The sequence below is a fragment of the Xyrauchen texanus genome, chromosome 2, assembly GCF_025860055.1.
Source record: "Xyrauchen texanus isolate HMW12.3.18 chromosome 2, RBS_HiC_50CHRs, whole genome shotgun sequence".
In the NCBI taxonomy this organism is placed as follows: domain Eukaryota; kingdom Metazoa; phylum Chordata; class Actinopteri; order Cypriniformes; family Catostomidae; genus Xyrauchen; species Xyrauchen texanus.
Genome location: NC_068277.1, coordinates 39,517,958 through 39,542,233, shown reverse-complemented (window position 1 = coordinate 39,542,233; position 24,276 = coordinate 39,517,958). Strand labels below are relative to the sequence as shown.

Below are 24,276 nucleotides of genomic sequence, written 5' to 3'. Positions count from 1 at the left end.
TTAAAGTTATGATCTTGGCCAGTGTGTGCAAGCCAGAACTCCACTTGTCAGCGTCTGCCTGAGGGGGTGTGGTTTGGTGGTCATTCACGTCATCCTTGTGGTCATCCCATTGGACAGCGATTTGAGTGTGCACTGCTTAGTATAAAACGGGGCTAAAGGAACACCTTAAGGACAAATTTTGGTTAGGAAGTGTATCATGATTGAAAAAAAAAGCCTATTTATTTTTATAGAATATTGATGGAACAACATAATTTGAGTGAAAAGAAATAATAACAAAAGCATGCCTTACTTAAAATTAATAATAATAAAAAGTGACGATGGGGTAAAAGGCTCCCAGGGGGGGTTATAATGATATCATGTAAATAGAGGGACAATGGTTATAGGGCAATAATTGTCAATTTAGACAATACTTTTGAGACAGCAAGATGCTTTTTTTTTTTTTTTTTAAAAATAACAAATTAAGATAATGCTTATTCAAAATAAATACTTACAAAATTGGTTGATAATTTTCTGTTCATTTCAATCATTTGGCATTTCATAAAATCTCAACTTGTTATTTAGTCACAAGTTAAATGTGATAAGATTTTCCCATTAGCTATTTTTGCAACATTTAAAAATGCTCAAATATTAGATAAAATTACTTCAAAATCGATCTTTAGTCATTGCAAAGCAATGATCTCATCATGGATCAGGAATATTTTGCAGTGCATGGTGACAAACAGGTATTTAGGAAAGTTTTGCGGTTTTGTTGCTGTTTAGTGTTTGGGGAATAAATCAAAAGTGCCTTTACCCCATGTTAGGTGCTAGTCATTCATAATGCCAATTGTCTCGCATTGTTCGTGGAAGCTGAGAATGTATGGAAAAATACCATATATTAAAATATATAATACTTAAGAGAAACATAAACAAAACGTGTATACACACAAACACAATGCTGAACTGATGCATTTTACAAATGGCCTATTTAAAGCTTAGCCTTATTTGAGTTCATGTTTGCTGATAAATTGTGAGCCATTTTTTTTTAGATATACTGAAAGTATGAAAAAGTAGCTACCCTTAATTATTAATGCGCATATAGTAACAAATTAAATATTATATGTTCATTAAATCCCCGTCTTATTACACAATAGTAAGACATTTTCTTTAAACAGGCATACTTTCGAAATGGTTTGAACATCAAGATATAATCTTTCAAGTGTTTTAGCCGAATTAACGAATAGCCGAACATGATGGTTATTGCTGGTCTAATAAGCACTTATCCTGTTCATTTGGATGGGTTTAGGTCGTCAATGTCTTTTATAAGCCATCACTTTCTGTTAATCTGTGACTGTTTGGAAAAGTATATGACAACCATCTGCCAATTTAAGTGACTTTATAACTGACTTTGCTGAACATGCACGTAAAGATTAGGCTCCAGTCGTTCATTGTTTTTTAATTTGATGGTGATAAATAAACAAAGAGGTATACCAGTAGGCCTATTTTATATAAAAATTACTATTTGAATTCTGAAAAGATTAGAGGACAAATTCATGGATTGACTGTTTTTGAATGTCCTCAGACACTCAATTTAGGCTATTAAAAGAGGCTGGGAGGTTTGTATTATTTAAAAATCGCTATAGCTAATAACATTTAGGCTATAAATTAAGAATATTTTAAAGACACATATAACAGCTAACTTAGTCTGCGGGCTGTTTAACTTTCACAAATTATTTATCGCTCTAAGCAATTAATCCTAATAAATATAGACCTAATGTAGGCTAAATGTCACTAAAACAAAACATTAAGACTATTTTGTAAACCCTAATCATGGACAAACATTTCGGCCATAGAATATCAATTGTTATAGCCTACAAATAATAGACAGAAGGTGTCATTTTCCGCGTTCTCTCTCTTTCTCTCTCTCTCTCTCTCTCTCTCTCTCTCTCTCTCTCTCTCTCTCTCTCACTCACTCACTCACTCACACACTCTCTCTCTCTCTCTCTCTCTCTCTCCTTCTCCCTCTCACTCACTCTCTCTCACTCTCTCTCTCACTCTCTCTCTCTCTCTCTCTCTCTTTCTCCCTCTCAATTCAATTCAAATGAGCTTTATTGGAATGACAAATTGTACATTGTATTCCCAAAGCATTTATATGAGCATGAAAAATAACAGAGTAGAACAAATTCTGTATTGAACAAGTGTGAAAAAAAAACTCACTCACTCTCTTTCTCTCTCTCACTCACTCTCTCACTCACCCACACTCTCGCTCTCTCTCTCTCTCTCTCTCTCTCACTCACTCTCTCTCTCTCAAATTCAAATTCAAATTGCTTTATTGGCATGACAAAGTACACATTGCCAAAGCATTATAAGAAAAACAAATAAGTGAATTCAGTAAAAAGTAAATAAATTAATAAAATCATAATAATAAATAAATAACAGTAGCTAAACTAAACTGCTGAAACAGGTGTTGTGTGTTTATTTTGTAGTTTGTGGCATTTGTTAATGTGATCGGCCACTAAGGGATAAAGGTTAAAGTACTTTATTAGTTTGATTTTGTTTACATACAATATTGCCAAAGCATTAACAAAACAGATAATGACAAGACAAATTATAATAATAAAATAGTAACAAATAACAAGTAATGAATACAATAAAAACGATAATAACAATACTCTCTCTCTCTATCTCAAATTCAAATTCAAATTCAAATGAGCTTTATTGGCATGATACAGTGTACAATGTTGCCAAAGCATTGAGTAATAAACACATTACAAACATAAAAAAACATGTATGTACAATAAATAAATAATAATGAAAATTAAATTCAAATGACAAAGTCAAATACAGAGAGCAATGAGGAAGTGAGTGAAATAAGTCAATTAAATTATTAGTTTGAATAGAGCTGTAATATGATGAGGGGTCAGTCTCTCTCCCTCATATGATGACAGGAGGACACTCTCTCTCTTCTCTCTCTCTCCCTCCCTCTTAATCGAAATTGTATGTTTTATGCAGCGCGGCACATGAGAGGATGGGTAGACTATGGAAGAGATGTGTCCAGTTTTAGAGTCGTTTCCTCTTATAAGCCTCTTTAAGCTAATGGAGAAAGAGGTCAGAGAGAGAATTATTGACACTGTTGCCCTTAACCTGTCTACCAATAAAGCGGATTAGTTTTCTCAATTCATCAGTTAACCACTCTCTCTAGAGACTGTTCGCATGTGTTTATTTGCTCAGGGGAAATCAACAAGTCACGGGCCTGTTTCGCCAAAAGGATTACAATAGCCGGGTGCCGTAATGATAGAGCTTGAACGAGTCACTCAGACTCACGTGTAATTACTAACAATGTAGTAACACTTAACAGTGTCCATATTAGGCTACACACATTACATGTTAATATAGCTCATTATTAGCCTGCAGCAGTAAACAAAAGCTCCACTAAATAATTAGTCCTATACATTTCTGTGTTGTGCATTCAGGCCTATCATGCGTTATTACACTGTAACATTAACCAAGTGTCACCCGATCGAATTTGGAAGGGGAATTTGAAGGTCTGTTACGACCCCTTTTTATAACACGACGTACCATGCGTATCGGATGGACTCGAATTCCTAATAGGAGTTCTCCGGAAACATTCCTAACGGCCCAATCAAATCTTATTTTGAAGCAATACACATTAGATGGTCGCTTTGTCCGCTTCCCGGTTTTAATTTAATTAAGGGACTGCATGAATATTTCCAACATTTCTATTAAAGCTGCAGTGAAATATGAAGCCGTGCACCTGCAGCGATCAGTGAAATTTATGGCTCTTTTTCATCACATCAGGAGAGAGTACCATTATTATTGCAGCCTGAAATAGTGCGGCCTGAAAGCAGGGACTCTCCTCAACGCTGTTCATTCGCTCGGTAATTACTTTCACAATTAAGTGGAATGCATATCACAGTGACTAATGGAAATGGTTTATATATTAATTATGCTTGGCAAATGTGTTCATTATGAAAAGCCAATTTAACGGGACCCGCACTGTCTCTTTTATTCCAATAAATACTTTCGATCATAATGGCACAAATGGGTACTGTGTTGAAATATACTGCACTGCTTTTAAATACATTTGTGTCTCATAATCTTTTTAATCAATTTAATTTGGTTTCTTACACTGAATGATCCCAGACAATATACAACGCCTTGAATGACTAGGCTACATCACTGAGTTATTTTAAGGGAAATCAGATGTATTTTATATAGGACCTATATATAATTCGTTCTGTAGTTTGCCTTGATAAGCCTGGGATCTCTTAAGTGAATCATTGGACCAAAAAAGACAGGTGTTGTGTAGACTAATGTGATGAAATGTATACACACAATTCAATCAGGGGTGTAATTTAAAATGTGCTTTAAACGAGATGACCCGCGAGTCCCCTTTCTCCGTGACACGAGCCCGTGATTGACGACGTCAGATGTCAGGCTAATTCAAGTGAATTATTTTCTGTCATCAGCACGCAGCAAAACCTTCGCTGTTATTTTTTCTTTAAAAAAAAAGCAAATGATTTGAACTTGCACATTTAACATGATTAAATTACAAAAGAAAACAAAAATTCGATGAAAAAGTTGTAACACATGACAGTATAGCTTAATAATAAGTGGAGAAGATGCAATGTTGCCATAAACATGAAACGACTGCACCCCATTGGCTGAAATTTCCCTCATTGTCAAGTCAAAATGTTTTGGGTTATTTTAACAGTAACTTGATTTAGTCATGACTGAGTTTTAGTTTTATTGTATAGAAATGCAAGAACAGTATACTCTACTGGTCACACTATTGTGTTATTAATACATTTCAGAAAGGCACCACATTACCAAAAACAAACCAAAATTTGGTCATAAACTAAATGCCTAAATTACATGCTATGAGAAGCACGAGACTTACACAGCTTACAAGCATGTAAAACTATTTCCCTCTTTTTCCTAACTCCTTTCTGCCTTTTCTTTCTCTATTTTTCCTTAATTTGTAAGACTTGTGCTTTTTCTCAAGCGCTGTTGATCAACCAACTACATTCTACTGTAAGAGGTAAATACCAATGAAATCAGCTGCCTGTTACTTATTAATGTTACTCAAGCTCAGATTTTACATTTCACTTTACTGACTGATGAATTATGATTATTTTCCAAAATGTTAGACTTGCTTATATATCTAATGAGTTTAATAAACTAAAAGATGATTGTCAGCTTTCTGCCAATGAAAAGCACAAAACACAGCACCTAATGTTATTGTTAATGATGCTTTGCAAGATTCAATGTTCAAGGTAAAATATGACTAACCCTAACTCAGACAACCCAGATGCTATTTGCAAATCATTGACTCATAGTTGTGATCATGTACCTGAATGATTTCACAACCACATTTGTTTTAAATGTTTTAGTAGCTACACATATAGGCCTAGTGCATTTTGTAAAATAATATAGTACAAAACTATCACACAAAGAATCATTGTCACGTTTTGCACATTAAAAATGAACTGGGTTCATTATAATGTAATTATTACAGCTTTGTTAAAGCCTACCTAAAAGAAACAAAAATTGCTCATCAACAAATGTATATGTACAGGTGATGATAAAAATTATATTCTGTGGCATACCAGAAAAGGAATAAATAAGACACTCTTTTTTAACCCAAGAATAGAATTCCTGAGAGGTCTGTTGAACAATTTAGCAATTAACCAGCTTCAACGGAGAGTTATGGAGACATATAACTCATGGAGTTGACGTAAATGTGTGACCCTTTTTAGACATCTTTCAAAATTACAGACCTTCTGAGATGATGAGACCCCCATTTTGTATTCTGAAGCAGCTCCAGGAGACTTGCAGTAGTGGCTCGTTATCCCCTTTTCAGGTCTAAAAGGCAGGATATGATCAATAACTCATAAATCCCTTCATAACATATATGAGAAACTGAGTGCTTTCCTAGCTAGCTATTACTGTCCAACAATCATCAGAATGCCAGGCAGTGAGTGAGAGACCTATACTACAATATTTAGGAAAATGTGTGGTGATGAGTAGGGTACAACAAAAATTAGCTTTTTTTTTTTCTGGTCACAAAGTGTATCGTGATTGTTACAGGGTGTTACAGCATGAAGAATTTACATGTTTCCATTGATCATGGTGTAAATAGTTACCCCCATCCCCCCCGGAATCTACGACCCTGCATATACATACACACACACACACACATATATATATATATACATATATTTATATATATATTGAATACTGATGGAGCAGCATCATTTGTTTGAAAAGAAACAATAACGGAAGGTTGTTTTCATTCAAATTATAAAAAAATAAAAATAAAAAAGAGACAAGAGGGCATTTTACCCCACACCTCGGATTGGATAGTCAATATGAGCCCACTTTGAAAATATTTAATAACAAATCTATTTGTAAGAAAAACAATATTTTATGGGGGTTTATGGGGTTCCCACAAATATTGTCCTTTCAGTTATTGAAAAACTTTTGATTGAATCACCTTGAACAAAACTGAAAATAACAAAAAAAAAAAATTCATAAAATAAATGTAATAATTTCAGGGATTTTCACTAGCAAAAAAATAAAAAAAATAAATAAATAAATACAACGTTCTAGAAATTATTAAATATAGATCAAACTACTTCAAATAGCATGCAGTGATTTCATGGATCAGGAAAATGTTGCAGTGACAATTTAGTGACAAACAGGTGTTAGGGAAAGTGCTGTGGAAGTTTTTGTTGCTGTTTAATATTTTGGGAGAAAATCAAATTAAATGGACATTTAGCCCTGTTGTACCCTACTATTTTTACAAAAGTCAGTTGACTTGGTTCAGATTACAGTTGTCAGTATGTGACGATAAATGAGTTTGCTGGATATTTAAGATAACAATTATGTGCTAAAGTATATATATATATATATATATATATATATGATATATATTTTATATATATATATATATATATATATATATATATATGTAATACAAAATAATTGATTTATCCTAAAAATAATAGTATCAAGTAATAATTTTTAAACTCTTATATTTTGGGTATAAATCTGGGAAAGCATAATTTTTTCTTTTGTTGCGTCACACACACACACACACACACACACACACACACACACACACACACACACACACACACACACACACACACACACACATAACAGTATCTTTGTTAGAAAAATTCGAAATTGTTTACATAATTTACAAACAAATAAATACATTTTATAATACTGTAAATCTTATTTGACATCATCTTCGAGTACATGATCCAGTTCAGTTTCCTAGATAGAAAATCCCTTGCACTGCCACTGGTTTCGGTCTTTTGCTGGGATTCATCCAGGAAGTAGTTGTGACATGTTGTACGATATTGACCCCATTTTTAACCAATCGCTATGTATGAAGTGTTGTGTTGCCCAATCATATCTCATCATGTTTATGCGTGGGCGGGATATTCTCTGTGTTGTGTTGGTTTCGTAAGCAAGAGCAACGATTTCGGTTTTGTTTTCTTTGATTTCCAATCGCTGAACTGTAGGTTGAACATTCAGTAAAACCAGGTAAAATTAACCTTTTATGTATTAAAACCACTCGTCTGTTGAAAAAGCCGTAACCACTACATTTAAACCACTAGATGAACCTAGGAAAGACCAGAGCGATTCATGACTGAAGTTTGTGTCCATCTGAACTAACGTGTCACAACAGAGCACAGGATTGACGATGTTTCCAATTTACGAGCTTAATTCTTGCTTTATGATGACAAGCCCCAAATAACTTACATATACAAGTGTAAGTTTGTGGGAAATTGGGATTTGTCGAGGTGAAAGACTGTTGATCTGCTGCTGAGTCATTAGCTAGCTAGTCAAAGAACCTTTAGCCAAGAGGCTAACAGAGAAGTTCAGGGAATCTTCCTGCAGAAAACAGAAAACGTATGAACTCTTGTGTCCTCTACAGCGTCAGTGCTCTCCTATACCTGTATTTCTAAAGAACACACTCGGAAATAATGATGAACTTGTGGTATTCCTTTTTTTTCTGGCCATTTTTGTTAGCTAGCCTGACTTGATTCTTAACAAATGAAGTAGTCTCTTACGAGACCACTCTTTTTCTAGAACATGTTACGTTCAGATGTGGTGCTCGGCAGGGCAAAATTGTTTACGCCCTTATATGTTAATATTTGTACAAATTTGTTCTGCAATTGAACCCATTGTGGTGTATAATAGTTATGTGCATTCATATTGTGCAGTAATGTTTCAAATGAAACACTGCTCCTGGATTTACGGGGAGCAATAATATTTTGAGATGTCTGGCTTCAGATCGACTCTTGTTATGCTGGTCTTATTAATGTTGATCATTCCTGCTGAATCGCCATTCACCCCCGTTGCAACCTGCAGCATCTCTTCATCACACAAAGGATTAAGATGCTTACAAATCTCTTTCATAGTAGTACTTAATTAAGATCATTTTACACACATTTAAAGCATCTCGACCAATGTTTATTGGCACAAGAATACCAGAGGACAGTCATATGAGAGAGTGTTATTCATTATGGTTTACTAAATTTCTCCAGTTTCCTCACCCTTTTGCTTTCTCTTTCCTGCAGGCAAATACAAGCACTGTGTTGCACTGCACACTGGGTAATTCTGTTGACTGCTGCTCAATGGAAAAATTGTAACCATGTTCAGTTTTGAGGGAGATTTCAAGAGAACCCCCAAGGTGTCCCTTGGAGGTGCTAGCAGAAAAGTAAGTTTGTTATGCTATGCTTGCAACATTATTAAAATAAAGGGGCTTTATTTAATAAGATTATTTGCAATTGTGGGGGGGCCTGGTTAGCTCAGCGAGTATTGATGCTGACTACAACCCCTGGAGTCGCGAGTTCGAACTCACCCAGGTGATTGAATACACCCAGGTCTCCTAAGCAACCAAATTGGCCCGGTTGCTAGGGAGGGTAGAGTCACATGGTGTAACTCAATGGGGCGCGTGGTAAATTGCGCATGGATCGCGGAGAGTAGCATGAGCCTCCATGTGCTGGGAGTCTCTGCGGTGTCATGCACAGTGAGCCACATGATAAGATGCATGGATTGACTGTCTCAGAAGTGGAGGCAACTGAGACTTGTCCTCTGCCACCTGGTTTGAGGTGAGTAACTGCACCTACTAAGTAGTGGGAATTGGGCATTCCATATTAGGAGAAAAGGGGATTAAAAAAAAGATTATTTGCAAATATATTATTTTGCATTTAGCAAAAGTTCTGTTGGGTGTATTTGTTTTGTTTCACAAATATATCTCTGTATTTGTACAGGAGGAAAAAGCATCACTGCTTCATCGAACACAAGAAGAAAGAAGGAAAAGAGAGGTAAGCATTGGCCATGATGGTACTTTTCAGCTGTAAACCCAAAGAGTTGCTGTGCTGAGAAATGCCCAGATACAGTCACACTGTCTGTAGATAGACAGACTTGTCTCCTTCTAGCATCACACAAAAAATTGGGAGGGAAAACAGGTTGAATATATTGCATGCCTCTTAAAAAGTCATAGTTGGCTACATCTTTTAAGCTCTGATATTAGGACGGCTCTTCTATTATCAGTGATGACAAATAAATTCCTCATATTAAGGATTTTGTATGATGTAAAATGTTTCAACACAGTGTAATCACAATATGACTTATTACACTCACGCTTGTTACATATAGCTAATTAACTATTCCAGACTCTATGCTTAGACATGGATGGTTGAATGGGTTTTCAGATTAGAGCACAGATGTGAGAAAATTCAATGTGAATTTTGTTGTTATGAACAAACTAAAGATTATGGTCTTGTCCTTCATATGTGATTTTACTTATCTTTGCATTTTTCACAGGATGAGAGGAAAAGACTAAAAAATGCAATCATCATTCAGTCATACATTAGGGGATACCAAGATAGGAAACAGCAAGTATGTGCACTTTAAACTCTACAAGTGTTGAAGTGTTGTCCATATGTTTGTGGTTGACGATAAACAAATTGTGAAATTTCTGAATATTCATGTCTTTATGTTTTGTTTTATTTCATGTAGTATGCTGATCAGAGGGGCCACTTTGACCACTGTGTGTGCCAGTGCCAGTCAGGCTCTGGCCCTCAACTTGCAGACAGTGGCACTCTCATCCAACTAGCTCGCCAGCTTCTCTTTTTTTACAGGCAGAGTAAAGACTCCCACAGAATGGTAAGGACTGATAGGCAGATTTGTTCTGCTTTTTCTTTTACAAATAACAGTTGAAAACTGGATTAATTTTAATCACAATTTAAGAAATACCAGTAGTTGTCCTTGAGGGATCGAGGACAGGCTCATAGATGAATATGCCCCATGTTAATTAAAAATATATTACATGGCTTTTAAACTAGAGATCCACCAATCCACTGATTTTGCAGATACTTGTAACTAAAGGCCCTGATATATGTCCAAAGAAGTTCTTCTGTGTTATTCATTCAGGGGTAAAAAGAAGTTCTAAACAACCGAGCAACTGTATACTTTTCCCGAACATTCAGACACCTTCCACACCACTGTGCAAAAATGAGGACGCTTAGTAAAACCTATACTAATGTGATGTTCAAATGTGTTATCAATGACATCGTGCTTCGTTCTATGAGTAGAATTCTCACTAGATAAGTAAAAGAAGTTGTTTTAACCACTCGATGATGATTTAAATAAATATATGCTGTAGAAATTTGAATTGGTCTTGTTTAGATTATGAATTCATGATGATAATGCGCTAACATGCTATACACGGCATGCAGTGTTTACACTCTGTTTATTGTAATTCATGATGAAACTGATACAACTGCAAAGATGGTTGTATAAAAGAGTGTTAATGTGCAGAATACAGACAAAAGAATGATGATTAGAGAGTTGCATATCTTACTTTGGGCAGATGAAAGTATTTCTGGAGTAGATTTTATTCCTTTTATAGACTAATAAAAACAAAACAAAGGATTGACATGGTCTTGCATACCGATGTGTTCACGTTGAATACTGACTGAAAAATATAAACAAAGTAGTAAGTGGAGCTTCAGGTCACATCTACCGATGACGTGGACTATTAGCAGCAAGAATGTGTTTAGCAGCCGGTTAGAAGTTTTCCTAAAAGTTCGCCCAGGCGAGCTGTTCCAAACCACCGAAACAAATACAAAAATACCGTCTGTTTGGACAGATTTTTTTCTAAATTACGTCATACCCATTCGTTCTTCGATTTTGTATGAAGTATATCTGGGCCTTAAGCTGGTGATAAAGGCAGACAACCTATTAATTAGCCTATAGTTTTTAAAATCATGTGTGTTAAAAAATCACGTGTGCTAAAAATTTTTTAAAAATATTTCTTAGTCTTTCATTACGTTGACAGGCAGAGACATAAAGGATTCAAGAGTCCAAAATGCATAAAATCCCAGATGCAGTTTATTGTTTAAACAAATAGTACCAGAATAACCAGAAATAATTTTTTAGATTTTGTGCCTAATGTGGGTCTTGAAAGGAAGGGCTTTTATTTTTGAGACATGACTCCATTACAATGCTCTATATTAATGTATTTTATAACCTATATAGTCACCAGATGTAGAGTTTTGTGTGTGTGTGTGTGTATGTATATATGTGTGTATATATATATATATATATATATATATATATATATACACATATACACACACACACACTGGCAGCCAAAAGTTTGGAATAATGTACAGATTTTGCTCTTTCGGAAAGAATTTGGTGCTTTAATTCACCAAAGTGGCATTCAACTGATCACAAAGTATAGTCAGGACATTACTGATGTAAAAAACAGTACCATCACTATTTGAAAAATATATATTTTTTATAAAATCTAGACCGGCCCCATTTCTAGCAGCATCACTCCAACACCTTATCCTTGAGTAATCATGATAAATTGATAATTTGGTACTAGAAAAACACTTGCCATTATATCAAACACAGCTGCAAGCTATTTGGTTCATTAAATGAAGCTTCACATTGTCTTCGTGTTTGTTTTTGAGTTGCCACAGCATGCAATAGATTTGGATGTCTTAAGGTCAATAGTAGGTCAAAAATGGCAAAAAAGAAACATCTTTCTTTGGAAACTCATCAGTCAGTCATTGTTTTGAGGAATGAAGGCTATACAATGCTTGAGTCTGACTGTACACTACAGTCTTCAAAGATAAAGGACAACTGGCTCTCACAAGGACAGAAAGAGATGTGGAAGGTCAGATGTACAACTAAACAAGAGGATAAGTACATCAGAGTCTCTAGTTTGAGAAATAGATGCCAATGAATTTTACCAATTACCAATTTCTTTCCATAAGAGCAAAATTTGTACATTATTCCAAAATGTTGGCCACCATATATATATATATATATATATATATACACACACACACTGGTGGCTAAAAGTGTGTGTGTGTGTGTTGTTTTATGAGGAATAAGGTTTATAATGAGGAATAAGATTTGTAATTATTTCCGAGATATGAAGTTGGAGACATTTATGAGGCATGTTTCCATAAAGTCGTTTTTTTCTTTGCATGCCTTGACTTGGTTGTAAAACCAAACCTTTCTAACTGTATACTCCTCCAGCGCTGGCCACAGATGAAAAAATATCAGCAACTATAGGCATTGATTTTTTGCCGATAACCAATACTTCCAAAAAGCAACTATCGACACTGATTATTAGTCTGCCTCTATTTTTAAACTTTAAAAAAAAATATTTGAAGCATCAAATGTGTGTTTATTTCAAGTGTTATATTAGGCTTTATAATTATAATAGATCTTTTAATACAAGAACATACATGTGATTTATGGATGTTGAATTATGAATTAAATTGCATTCATGTCTAAACTGTTGTAGATCTGGATGTGTCAGAGTTTGGTAAAGCACCATGCACAGTTTGTCAAGCTGCTTGCTGGGCCAGAAAGACAGAGCTGTCTGTTTCAGATCAAGAGAATACTGGGACACTGTTGCAGGTACACAATTAGATTGCCCATAATGCTGCTTTGTGTTGGACCTTCCCCAAAAGGAATCTCTAGTCACAGAGACAATTTAAACTTTAGAGATAATTACCTGCTGCAGATAATTGCTTCTGTTATTAGAGCAGCACATATTGGTTGTTAAGGCGTTTGTGTCTGTTTTAGGATGCTACAAGCATGTAATGATGACAGTCAGAATGTGGCAGTCCCGATGCGAATGCTGGAGGTCTTCTCCTCTGAAAGAACCTACTTGCCATTTTTACAGGATGCAAGCTGTGTAACTGCACTTATTGAGCAAATTTTTCACTACATGGTACAGAAAGGTAGAACTTTTGCCTTATGTTGGAATTGTCTTTGTTTTTTGTTTTTTACAATAAGGCAATATATGCTTTATATACAGTTGGGTACTGTACATATGGTTCTCTCTTTAATTTAGTGAAAGTTTGCATCATATTTCTTAATCATCTGTTCTTTGCCATTCTCTCTTTTAGGATACTACAAATCTCTGTATGTTTTGGTGAATCACAAGTTGCCATCAAGTCTGGAGTACAGCGATTCTCCCTCCATTCCACTGGCACACGTGTTCCTAGAACATACGCTCAAACCTCTGCACTTTACATACAGCTCCTGCCCTCCAGATGCCAGGTATGTTTGCAAATAGATACATGTGGAGAACAAATAAACCAGCTCACGGTTTTCATTGCCTTTACAGTGCACACTCTACACGCTCCATAGTGTTACCCCTGTATGGCCACGTAGAGCACTCAGTTTGAGCTGTTAGTGGAATGTCTTTGTTATATTGTGTGTGTGGTGGATGGGTCCCCCTGTAAAAGATTGCCCACTAACCCCTTATTGGATTGGAGACCCTTCACTTTATCCTTCCAAGGGACCTATGGGTGGTAATTACCTCACTGCTGTGTTTACAGTGAGTAGTAAAATCCAGGCAGACCAATTGACTCAACATGCAATGTTTACTCAACATTTACCCTCTCTTCTAACATTCTGATTGACGAACACTGCTGTTTTCTTTTCTTTTCACTCTGAAGAACGCCAAGAGTGCGAGAGAAGAATCTTGTGCATACAGTCCTATGTTTGTCCTTTCTCTCTGTCTCTGTCTCTCTCTCTCTCTCTCTCACACACACACACACACACACACACACACACACACACACACACACACACACACACACACACACACACACACACACACACAGATAAACCAGCCAGATGTTTTTCTTTTTCATGTATGTGAAGGCTTCAGATCGAAATTAGTCTTTTAATTTACTCTGAACTTTAATTTTATTGGAATTGTTGTTATGTTTAGTCATAAAAGAACAACAAATGCTAAATAAATAGATGCATGCCAGATTTTGAATGTTGTAAAGCTGCTTTCCTTGCTGACCATAGAGAATTGTGTGGTTTGTTGTCTCATAGATACAGACTTCAAATTAGGTGAATACAGTGTGGGGGGAAAAGCATGAACAGCATACAGATGAATCTAGAGAGGCTTTGCCCCATCATGTAATTGTAGTGATATACATTTTATAGATTGGCATATGTAACCTAACTATACATAACTACACTGTTGTGAAGATGTAGTTCAAGCATCAATTAAGGCCAGTATCGATAGTATTGGTGTAAATCATGTTAATCCTAGTAAATATGGGAGATGCTTACATATTAAATGGATATAGAGTATGACATTTAGAATTTGATTAAACAATATTATGTCCTGATGAAAGATGTGTAACGAGGAAAAAAAATATTAAAGGCGACCTATTATGCAAAATTTTTACATGGTGTTTGTACATAAGTGACTCAGCAGTGTGTGTACACAACTACCCTACAATGTTAAAAGTCCACCCACTCCTTATATTTCTGTTAATCAAAGACAGTGTGTCAAAATGAACTGTTTTCGTTTCTGCTCTAAAGTGACGTCACATTAGAGCAGGCCTCGCCCACGACTGGTGATGGACTCGTGGGGTGTTTTGAGCTGAAACTTCAGACACATTCTGGGGACTCCTGAGACTTATGGCACTTTTCCACTGCACGTTACGGTTTGACTCAACTCTACTCCCTTTACTTTTCGGAGCTTGCATTTCCACTGCAGTTTAGTACCACATCAACATGGGTGGGATTATAGGCTGATCGTCATAGCTGCGCCACCTCTACTGCCATGACATCATCTTAAACACGAAGTGACCAAAACAATAACACGATCACTAGCTGTTAGCTACCAGCTCATTGTGCTGCATAAAGCATTTGTTTCATGGTGATTTTACACAAGTGTAACCGTTAAATTGGCCTGGTTGTTTTAGAAGCAAGCTTCTAGTAGCTGGTCAACAAAATAAAGTGAGGCTTTCAATCAGAGTATATTTATATGTTTATCCTGTCATTCATTACTAAATAGTGGAACGTCTGCACTTGGTTTATTGACCACTGCACGGTTTTGCGCACAGCCATTTCTTTTTTCACAATTTGAAAGGTGCGTGAACAAATGATACTGTTATCGCTGTTGCTAACTTTAAAACTAGCGGGTGGATGTCCTGTGTCAGAAATCTAGTGATGCTGTTAGTGACTATTCTCCCTGACCAATCAGTGATCTGCAGGGTTTTAACATCACATTTAGTCTCGGCTCGCTTGGAACCTCGACCAAGGTGGTACTAAAAAAGTATCAGGTACTATCCACAGTGGAAAACCCCAAAAAGTCGAGTCTAGTTGAATCCAGTTGTACCGTGCAGTGGAAAAGTGGAACTTTGGTTCACAGAAATATTTCCTGTCACCCTCACTCTTTTCTTTCTTTCTTTTTTCTCTTCTTATTAACAGACAGTTTGTGTTTTCGGCCTTCACTGAGGACTTCATTTCAGCACCTTTTACTGAACAAATCTATAATTTCTTCGTGCCAGCTTTGACAGACCCAAGACTAGCTTTCCCTTTCCAGAACTTCCTTTGGTCGCTCCAAGTCACCATAGCCTCTTCTGCCCAGGCCCGAGCTCAGGCCCCCTGGCTCTTTTACTTTGTACTATCTGTTGGAGAAACAGGACTGGGTAAGTTCATGTGTCTCTGTGTGTGTTTGTGTGTGAGATTTGTTGTAAGAGAGTTAAAACTACAATGTAAGATATACAGTGCATCCGGAAAGTATTCACAGCATTTCACTTTTTCAACATTTTGTAAATTCAGTTGCGTGAACATGATTTGGAAAGACACACCTGTCTATATAAGGTCCCACAGTTAACAGTGCATGTCAGAGCACAAACCAAGCCATGAAGTCCAAGGAATTGTCTGTAGACCTCCGAGACAGGATTGTATCAAGGCACAGATCTGGGGAAGGGTACAGAAACATTTCTGCAGCATTGATGGTCCCAATGAGCACAGTGGCCTCCATCATCTGTAAATGGAAGAAGTTTGGAACCTGAAGGACTCTCAGACCATGAGAAACAAAATTCTCTGGTCTGATGTAACAAAGATTGAACTCTTTGGCCTGAATTGCAAGCGTCATGTCTGGAGTAAAGCTGGCACCGCTCATCACCTGGCCAATACCATCCCTACAGTGAAGCATAGTAGTGGCAGCATCATGCTGTGGGGATGTTTTTCAGTGGCAGGAACTGGGAGACTAGTCAGGATCGAGGGAAAGATGAATGTAGCAATGTACAGAGACATCCTTTATGAAAACCTGCTCCAGAGTGCTCTGGACCTCAGACTGGGGCGAAGGTTCATCTTCCAACAGGACAACGACCCCAAGCACACAGCCAAGATAACAAATGAGTGGCTACGGGACAACTCTGTGAATGTCCTTGAGTGGCCCAGCCAGAGGCCAGACTTGAACCCGATTGAACATCTCTGGAGAGATCTGAAAATGGCTGTCACCGATACTCCCCATCCAACCTGATGGAGCTTGAGAGGTCCTGCAAAGAAGAATGGGAGAAACTTCCCAAAAATAGGTGTGCTAAGCTTGTAGCATCATACACAAAAAGACTTGAGGCTGTAATTGGTGCCAAAGGTGCTTCAACATAGTATTGAGCAAAGGCTGTGTATACATATGTACATGTGTTTTTCTTTTTTGTTTGTTTGTTTTCGTTTTTTATTTTGAATACATTTGCAAAATTTCAAACAAACTTCTTTCATGTTGGGTATTGTTTGTAGAATTTTGAGGAAAATAATGAATTTAATCCATTTTGGAATAAGGCTGCAACATAACAAAATGTGGACAAAGCGAGGTGCTGTGAATACTTTCCGGATGCTGTGTGTGTGTGTGTGTGTGTGTGTGTGTGTGTGTGTGTGTATGTATGTATGTATGTATGTATGTGTATATATATATATATATATATATATATATATATATATATATATATATATATATATATACATATATAATTGATAATAGAAATAAAACTATAGGTTTGCTTGGAACTCCCACTGTAAATATGTGATGTATTTATTTTCTAATAAAGTGATGTTTGAGTATATTGGCCTGTATGTTCCTTTTCTCATTAAGATCTTTATGTTTGTATAGGTTCACTCTCAGAGGAAGGGTTGCTGTTGTACTTGAATGCTCTTCAAACTCTTTTGCCATTGTTGCCTGTAACTGACTGTAACAGTAGAACTGATATCAACAGTGATTCAGAAGATGAGGAAGCAACTACTTTAAAGCCTCACACAGCACAGGTGAAGATACACACTCTCTGCTTACCACATTTACGCAATTAACTTATTCACACACCTGCATAATATATGTTTACGATCTGATGCATTTGAAGGGATTGATAAAATTCTGTTTGTTTTTTTCTGAAGGATGGCAGTTGGATATCTGTGCATTACATAACAGAGGAATGTGTTCAGAAGTTGGACACCAAACAGCAGACTAACACTTTGCTAACATTAGTGTGGAGAGACTCGGCAAGTGAAGACATCTTCACCATGATGGCCTCCATTTGTCACACTCTGATGGTGCAACACCGTATGATGGTGCCCAAAGTCAGGTAAGATCACACTGCACACACATAATCCATCTAAAACAAAATAATCTTGTTGTTTCTTGCAACCCAACTTCATGGGGCCCAGATTCACTTGCACTCTCTCACTCTCTTATTGCAAGGCAAGTTAGATGTACTGTACTGCTCTAATCAATATTAACTCTTTCCCCGCCAAACACTGAATTTTCCGTGTTTTATGAAAAAACACTTCCCCGCCAAACACGGAATTTTCCGGGTTTCCGTGTTTTAGGTGTTATACAGTAAGGAAGACCCCTCCTTATGTTTTGAAAGAGTACGCAACTCTTTGATCAAAGAAACAGACTGCTATCGTCTCAAACATGAAGAAGTGGAGTATTGAGAAGCTCAAAATATCAGACATAAACATGCCTTTTTATCAGCTTTTTGTCTGAAATGTTGTTTTTTGACAAAACCGACCTCTGTTCATGTCGCAATAAAAAAAGAACAAATGAAGATAAAATAAAATCGTTTTTTTTGCCTAAAAGCAGAGGCTCAGATCTTTATTGTGATATATAGCATCTTCATATATTCATGGAAGAAAATATTCTGCGGGCCATTAAAGTTTAGCGAAAATCGTCAAAAACCCTTGCGGTGGCTGGCAACTTTTTTTAAAAACGCTGGCGGGGAAAGAGTTAAGAGAAACAGTAAAAGTGGAGTAAAAGATATAGATGTCATTGAATCTGAATGGGATGCATTTTTATATAAAACAGATACCCAAACATCTGTCCCTATATCCGATTGCAGGTTGTGTTTCTTTTTTTTAATCTTTACTTCTGTTTTTCCTCTGCTTTTTAAAATCCAAAAGCAGTAACATTACTAATGAAGCATTCAGCCAGTTAGGTCTCATCTTACTGTGGTTTTGTTTTATTGCCGGGGCAAGAAGTGGACGGTTTCAGTTGCTGTCACTCATCAATTAGTGTGATGAGCTCTACACTCAATCAACTTTGCTTTATCTACCTCTGGTTCTGCCATGCTGACAAAATGAGAGCAGGATATCAGCAGAAAGGATGGAAGAAAGAGGGAAAGTTATGGAGAGAGGTGGCATGATAGACAGAAGAATGGAAAGGAGTACTGGTTTAACGAGTGAGATGTCTGACTGGTTAACCAACTGTGCACTTAGAGGTGGTGTCAATCATCAGGACCTGTTCTAGACATTAAGAGGCCCTAGTTGGAGGCCCCCTTCCCTTGCAAAACATATTTCTTGTTTGGAAACTGAAAGAATGTATTATGTTAGAGTAGTAATGTACAGATCAATTTTATCACACAGTTAACGCTAAAATAGTTGTGTTCAGTGTTATGTAGGCCAGCACAGACTTATCTGTGCCGGACAAGATGTAATGCATATTGGTTCGATTAGTTTTCTTTTGGAATGGTTGAAAAAATGATATTTTATTTTAATTTATTTTTATTAATTACCGTGGTATGACATGCAACAAAGTGTTGCTCATTCAAATAATCACTTATTTACATAACTGCTTCAAACAGTATAATTTATTTCTAATATTTGATGCATAAACTTTGCACGCTTTCACAAATCGAATAAAAAATCAAATAGTTTTCCTCTTGTTCTTCCTCAAAAGTGCTTATTGTTGCAGCCTGGTAACTTTTAAAAACTTTGTTACCTGAAAAGCTGATAAAACATGTGCACCACTGTGTTACATGTGTTGCATTGCAGCCAGCCAATCAGAATGGATACCTGCCAGCTCTTGCCATTTTGCTGCATCATTTTTATGCATCATGCTTGTTGTTAATGGTCATAGACATACTGTCCGAGACTGTTTTGTCTTTTAGAAGTACAGCAACTAAAACAAAGTAGTGCAAAATAAACAATCCCATATCCATAGCACATTTTGATGTAATTACATACTTTAATGACTATAATTTTAGAAGTAATATTCATGTCACAATCAATTATAGCCATTTGTAAATCTCCAACACCAAAGAATAGGATTTTATTATTTCCTGCTTTGAAATAAACTAATATAATAAATATAAATACATTTAATAAAAGTTTTTATTAATAATCATTGTACTGGTTTAAGAAAAGACCACTGAATAGCCTTTTAGAGGAATGTATCACATTGTGTTTCCCTTAAGAAATGTGCTGAATTCAGTGTTTCCAGTCAAAAGCTCAACATCTTCAAGCTTGTTCACTATAAGACAATAAGTCAAGCAACTAGACACTCAAAGAATTGTGGGCAAACAGACTAATATCTTGCTTTTTTATTTGATCGCCTCTCAGTTTCTGCTGCTCAATGCTGAGATAACATTTTCTCGACCCTGAAAACACGTCCATGCGCTAAAGTTTGAACACTCAAGATTTTATGAAAGCAAAGTAGACTTCTGACTCTTTACATGTTATTATTTGCAATGTTTTAATTGGAGTCATTTGTGGATTTTCCAAGAAATAGAAATTAAACTTATTGTGCACAGCCTTGGCTATCTACCAAGTTCACGTTTTTTAATGTAATCACCTGACATCTTTTAAGATTAACATTTTTATTGATTCAAAGAAGACAAAGAAAAACAAACCATAAATACAATTAATCAATATTTAACCCCCCCGCCTTCTTACATGGCAATAACCTCTCCAGAATATGTTTTCACATGTATCCTTTTCCTTCTGCTGATTTTTTTCTTCCATTTATTTATTTGGTGATATTTTTATATTTTACTGCTTCGTCCAGAAGAGAAGGCTTTTATCATAAATTCTGCCTTAAGTACTTTATCATTATTGGATATCTGTACAAAATAATTAGCTGGCCTTGGAAGATTAATTCCTGCAGGAGTAGATGGGATAGTTTTACAAGAGGCATAACAGGTGGCCCTGATTTACAACCTTTAAAGAAGAGCCAGTAGCACGCAAACTTGGTCCGCTTTTGAACATTATCATATTTTAAAGCATAAGTGTATTGCTGTATTTTAGACTATACAAGGTCATTATAGTATCAAAGTGGTGTTAGTGTTCCTTGTCCATGGAAAGGTCTCATTAACAATGTATGTTTTGCATGATGTTTATTTTTTTGCTATTTAAATACACTTCAAAGAAAATTATGTAAGAGTTGTATGCAGAGAACACAAAAATAAAATGAGGAACACATAAAGATAAAACAATTTCTTGTTAATATAAGAGATTTGATTTTCTAAAAAACAAAGTCATTACCCTTGCATTATCCTATTTATCGATGTTTAGTTGCTAGTACTTCTTTTGAAATAATTTATTTGTTCATTTATTAACACAATTCTTTATTTACAATTATACATTTACATTTTCATTTTTGGACCAGCTTCTCAGAAAAATCAGAGTGAAGTCTTTTTGTTGGTGTATTCTACTTTTGTTGTGTTGCATTCCAGTTATCAGTGCAAGTTCTGCTATTTTTATGTGCGTTATTATATAAGTGCTGCTTGACATTAATACTGCACATAGGGGGAAAAGATCTCAAAAGTGTAACCAAATGAGCATTTAAGGTTGATGAACACATTCTTACCTTAAGCCTAATCTTTTTTTTTCTCTCCCAATTACTTCCAATTTCTTCTTTCACTCCCTTACACAAAACAAGCATGCAGTAACTAGCAGAGTGATTTCTCACACCCTGGTGTCATGGCTGTTAGGCTTAATGACTTGGGTGACCTAAACGCAGTATCTAATTTGTGATTGCAACACTGCTTCTACGGTCAGGCAGTTGTGGCTGTGCAACATTGTCTCTCTGCCTGTCATTAACTTAAATGGAGCCCCCACAGGAACCACTGGTCTGTTTACGACCCTGGAGCAGACTGCTAGTTTACTAATGGAAGATGCCTCACCTAAATAAAGCTTAATGGCTCATTTAATCTTTCCTGTGGTCACAAATACAAAGACGAGATGAGAGGTGGGCTAGAAATTCCAGTTCACTGGGTCGTTTTTTTTTATTATATATATATAAGTGATGGAAATTTGGGAAGTTTAGGGTTTATGGGCAGGAGATGTGGTAATTTGATTATTTAGAGATATGAATGATTCCTGAAGTAACTGTGAGTGAAAGTATTTATGAATCATGTTTAGTAAGTATAGATTTAATATAATCAGATACTTTAATCTTTCAGCTCTTTTACGCTGTCTTTTTTTGTCTTTTTCAGGCTTTTGTACAGTTTAGCTTTTAATGCTCGCTTTCTTAGACACCTGTGGCACTTAATCACATCCATGAAGACTAAAATGATCACAGGGTGAGTTTTCTACATTGTCCTTTTTGATGTTTGAAATTGTACCTGAAAGTGAATCGATTGATGATATTTTTGAATATAATATTAAAGCATATTTTTTCTCTCTTCATTCACACACACTTTTTGTAGGTCTATGGTTCTACTGTTGCAGGTGATGTCTCGAGGTTCTCCAATGTCTCTGGAAGATTCAAACAGGATTATCCCGCTTTTCTATCTCTTTAGTTCACTCTTCAGTCATTCACTTATCTCTGTGCATGACAGCGAGTTCTTTGGCACCTCAGCAGATGGTAAAAATCTATTCTGTTTACTCATTCTGCATAAATATAGAAAATAGATTGGAAGTATTGGATGAAACTAGGGTTGCCAATCGATTATAATGAGAGCTGGCAAAATTAACGTGCCAGCGCATACGATTTAATTAAAGTTTAATGCTTTAATTTTTCTTTACCGTTAATACAGAATAAACCAGCATAAACACTGGTTGGAATGGCAGAACCTTAGCGATGTGGCTGTCCAGAGTCATTACACTGACGCATGCCCCACAAACACACAAAGCAGTGATTCAGTGTCAGGGATAAAGTGTATGATTTACAAAACAAGCCTAGATGGAACTTGTGACAGATATCAAGTATTTTTCAGCCTTAGTGAGGTACATTTTAATCACCACAGAAGCACGGCAAGTCTTAACTATCACAAAAAACAGAATGAGACTGTTTTGTCTGCAAGTGCTTTTCATGTGGAGTTCAAAGGTAAGCTTGACGTTGGCGCTGATGCTCTGACACGAATCATGAATGCGGCTTCAGGATTCCTTTAATAAAGCATTTAGCCACAGTCTGCTGGCTGATTAATATTGTGGTGGATGAAAATTTAAGAGATGTAATGCCCATTGCAATGAATAGACAACCTATATGGGAACTAGTTCTTTCAATTTGTCAAACTCCCACTTTGAAATGTTTAATGTTACTTTGAATTGGTGGTATTTTATCTGCAGAACTATTTTAAACTGTGGAAGGCTTTGTTTGGAATAAAGCATTATATATTTTAATAAAGCATTATATTGTTAATTATTGTTTTATTTTATTTCCTGAGAAGGAAATAAATGCATTTTGACAGGAAAAGAAGTATATTTAGAGTCAAATTTCAGCACTTTCAAAATCTGCTATTAATTGCGATTAACTATGAAATGCATTAACTTTGACATCTCTGAAATACTGACGCACACCTCTCACTGCAATGAATTCTGTCCCCTTTTCATTATTTTGGCCTTATTTATATTTCTGCACTCCTTAAACATTTTGCTTTAAACCTATAAATATATGTACTGTATATTCAAACTGCTAATTTTTCATTGTTTGTTTGGGCAGGTCAGTGCCAGTTGTCGATGATGCCCTTCTCTCTAACAGAGTTGGTGACTTTGTCACGATGTTTGAGGGATGCCTGTCTGGGCATAATTAAGCTGGCATATCCTGAGACTAAGACAGAGCACAAAGAAGAGTATGTAGCAGCGTTCCGCAGTGTTGGAGTGAAAACCAACAGCCAAGTACAGCAGCGGATTCAAGCTCAACAGAAACGATGGGTCCAGCTCTTTAAGGTGATTCACTATACATCTGCATCTCAGACCCTCTTAGTGCAAGGTGAAATGAATGCAAAATGCACTGGCGTAAGGTCCTGTAATTGAAAGGGATTAAATATTACTAGGACTGAGAAATGTGTCACTACCCTTTATTCCCTATTTATTAGGGCTGATGTCCTTAGTGGATGATAAGCATTACTTTTATACGGGGCGCTGTATTAGCAGTGCTAACAACGTCTTTGATGACCTAATTAGATGTGTTGACAATTAATGAGGCGAATAGTCTCAGCATCTGTTAGGGCTATCAGTGCTGATCAGCCAAGCAGGAAGGCCACTCACTCTGGAAATTAATAGGTTGTTTGCCAAGACTAAGTGATCTGAATAACGACATTAGGATATTAGTCAGCTATCCCCACTCTCTCTATTCCTCCATCGTTGTCTTCCTCATTTCACTTCGATCCTAGTGTCTTTTTTTCCATCCACATGTCAACATACAACATTTTCTCATTATTCTTACGGTTAAACCAGATCTCTTTGCTCTGA

At 36.2% G+C, this 24,276-nt stretch overlaps 1 protein-coding gene across 1 annotated transcript in view; it reads left to right on the top strand.

Moving 5' to 3' along the window:
* Positions 1-7,443: 7,443 nt before the first annotated feature.
* Positions 7,444-24,276, top strand: part of LOC127653138 (ubiquitin-protein ligase E3C-like) — a 40,098-nt gene continuing 23,265 nt past the window's right edge. The window contains exons 1-14 of the mRNA XM_052139693.1: positions 7,444-7,554; positions 8,595-8,734; positions 9,291-9,344; positions 9,847-9,921; positions 10,042-10,188; positions 12,851-12,966; positions 13,135-13,292; positions 13,461-13,614; positions 15,796-16,016; positions 17,483-17,634; positions 17,761-17,948; positions 22,077-22,163; positions 22,290-22,447; positions 23,525-23,751. Of these exons, the coding sequence (XP_051995653.1) occupies positions 8,669-8,734; positions 9,291-9,344; positions 9,847-9,921; positions 10,042-10,188; positions 12,851-12,966; positions 13,135-13,292; positions 13,461-13,614; positions 15,796-16,016; positions 17,483-17,634; positions 17,761-17,948; positions 22,077-22,163; positions 22,290-22,447; positions 23,525-23,751 (1,803 nt within the window). The 5' untranslated portion in view covers positions 7,444-7,554; positions 8,595-8,668. The remainder of the gene's footprint in view (positions 7,555-8,594; positions 8,735-9,290; positions 9,345-9,846; positions 9,922-10,041; positions 10,189-12,850; positions 12,967-13,134; positions 13,293-13,460; positions 13,615-15,795; positions 16,017-17,482; positions 17,635-17,760; positions 17,949-22,076; positions 22,164-22,289; positions 22,448-23,524; positions 23,752-24,276) is intronic.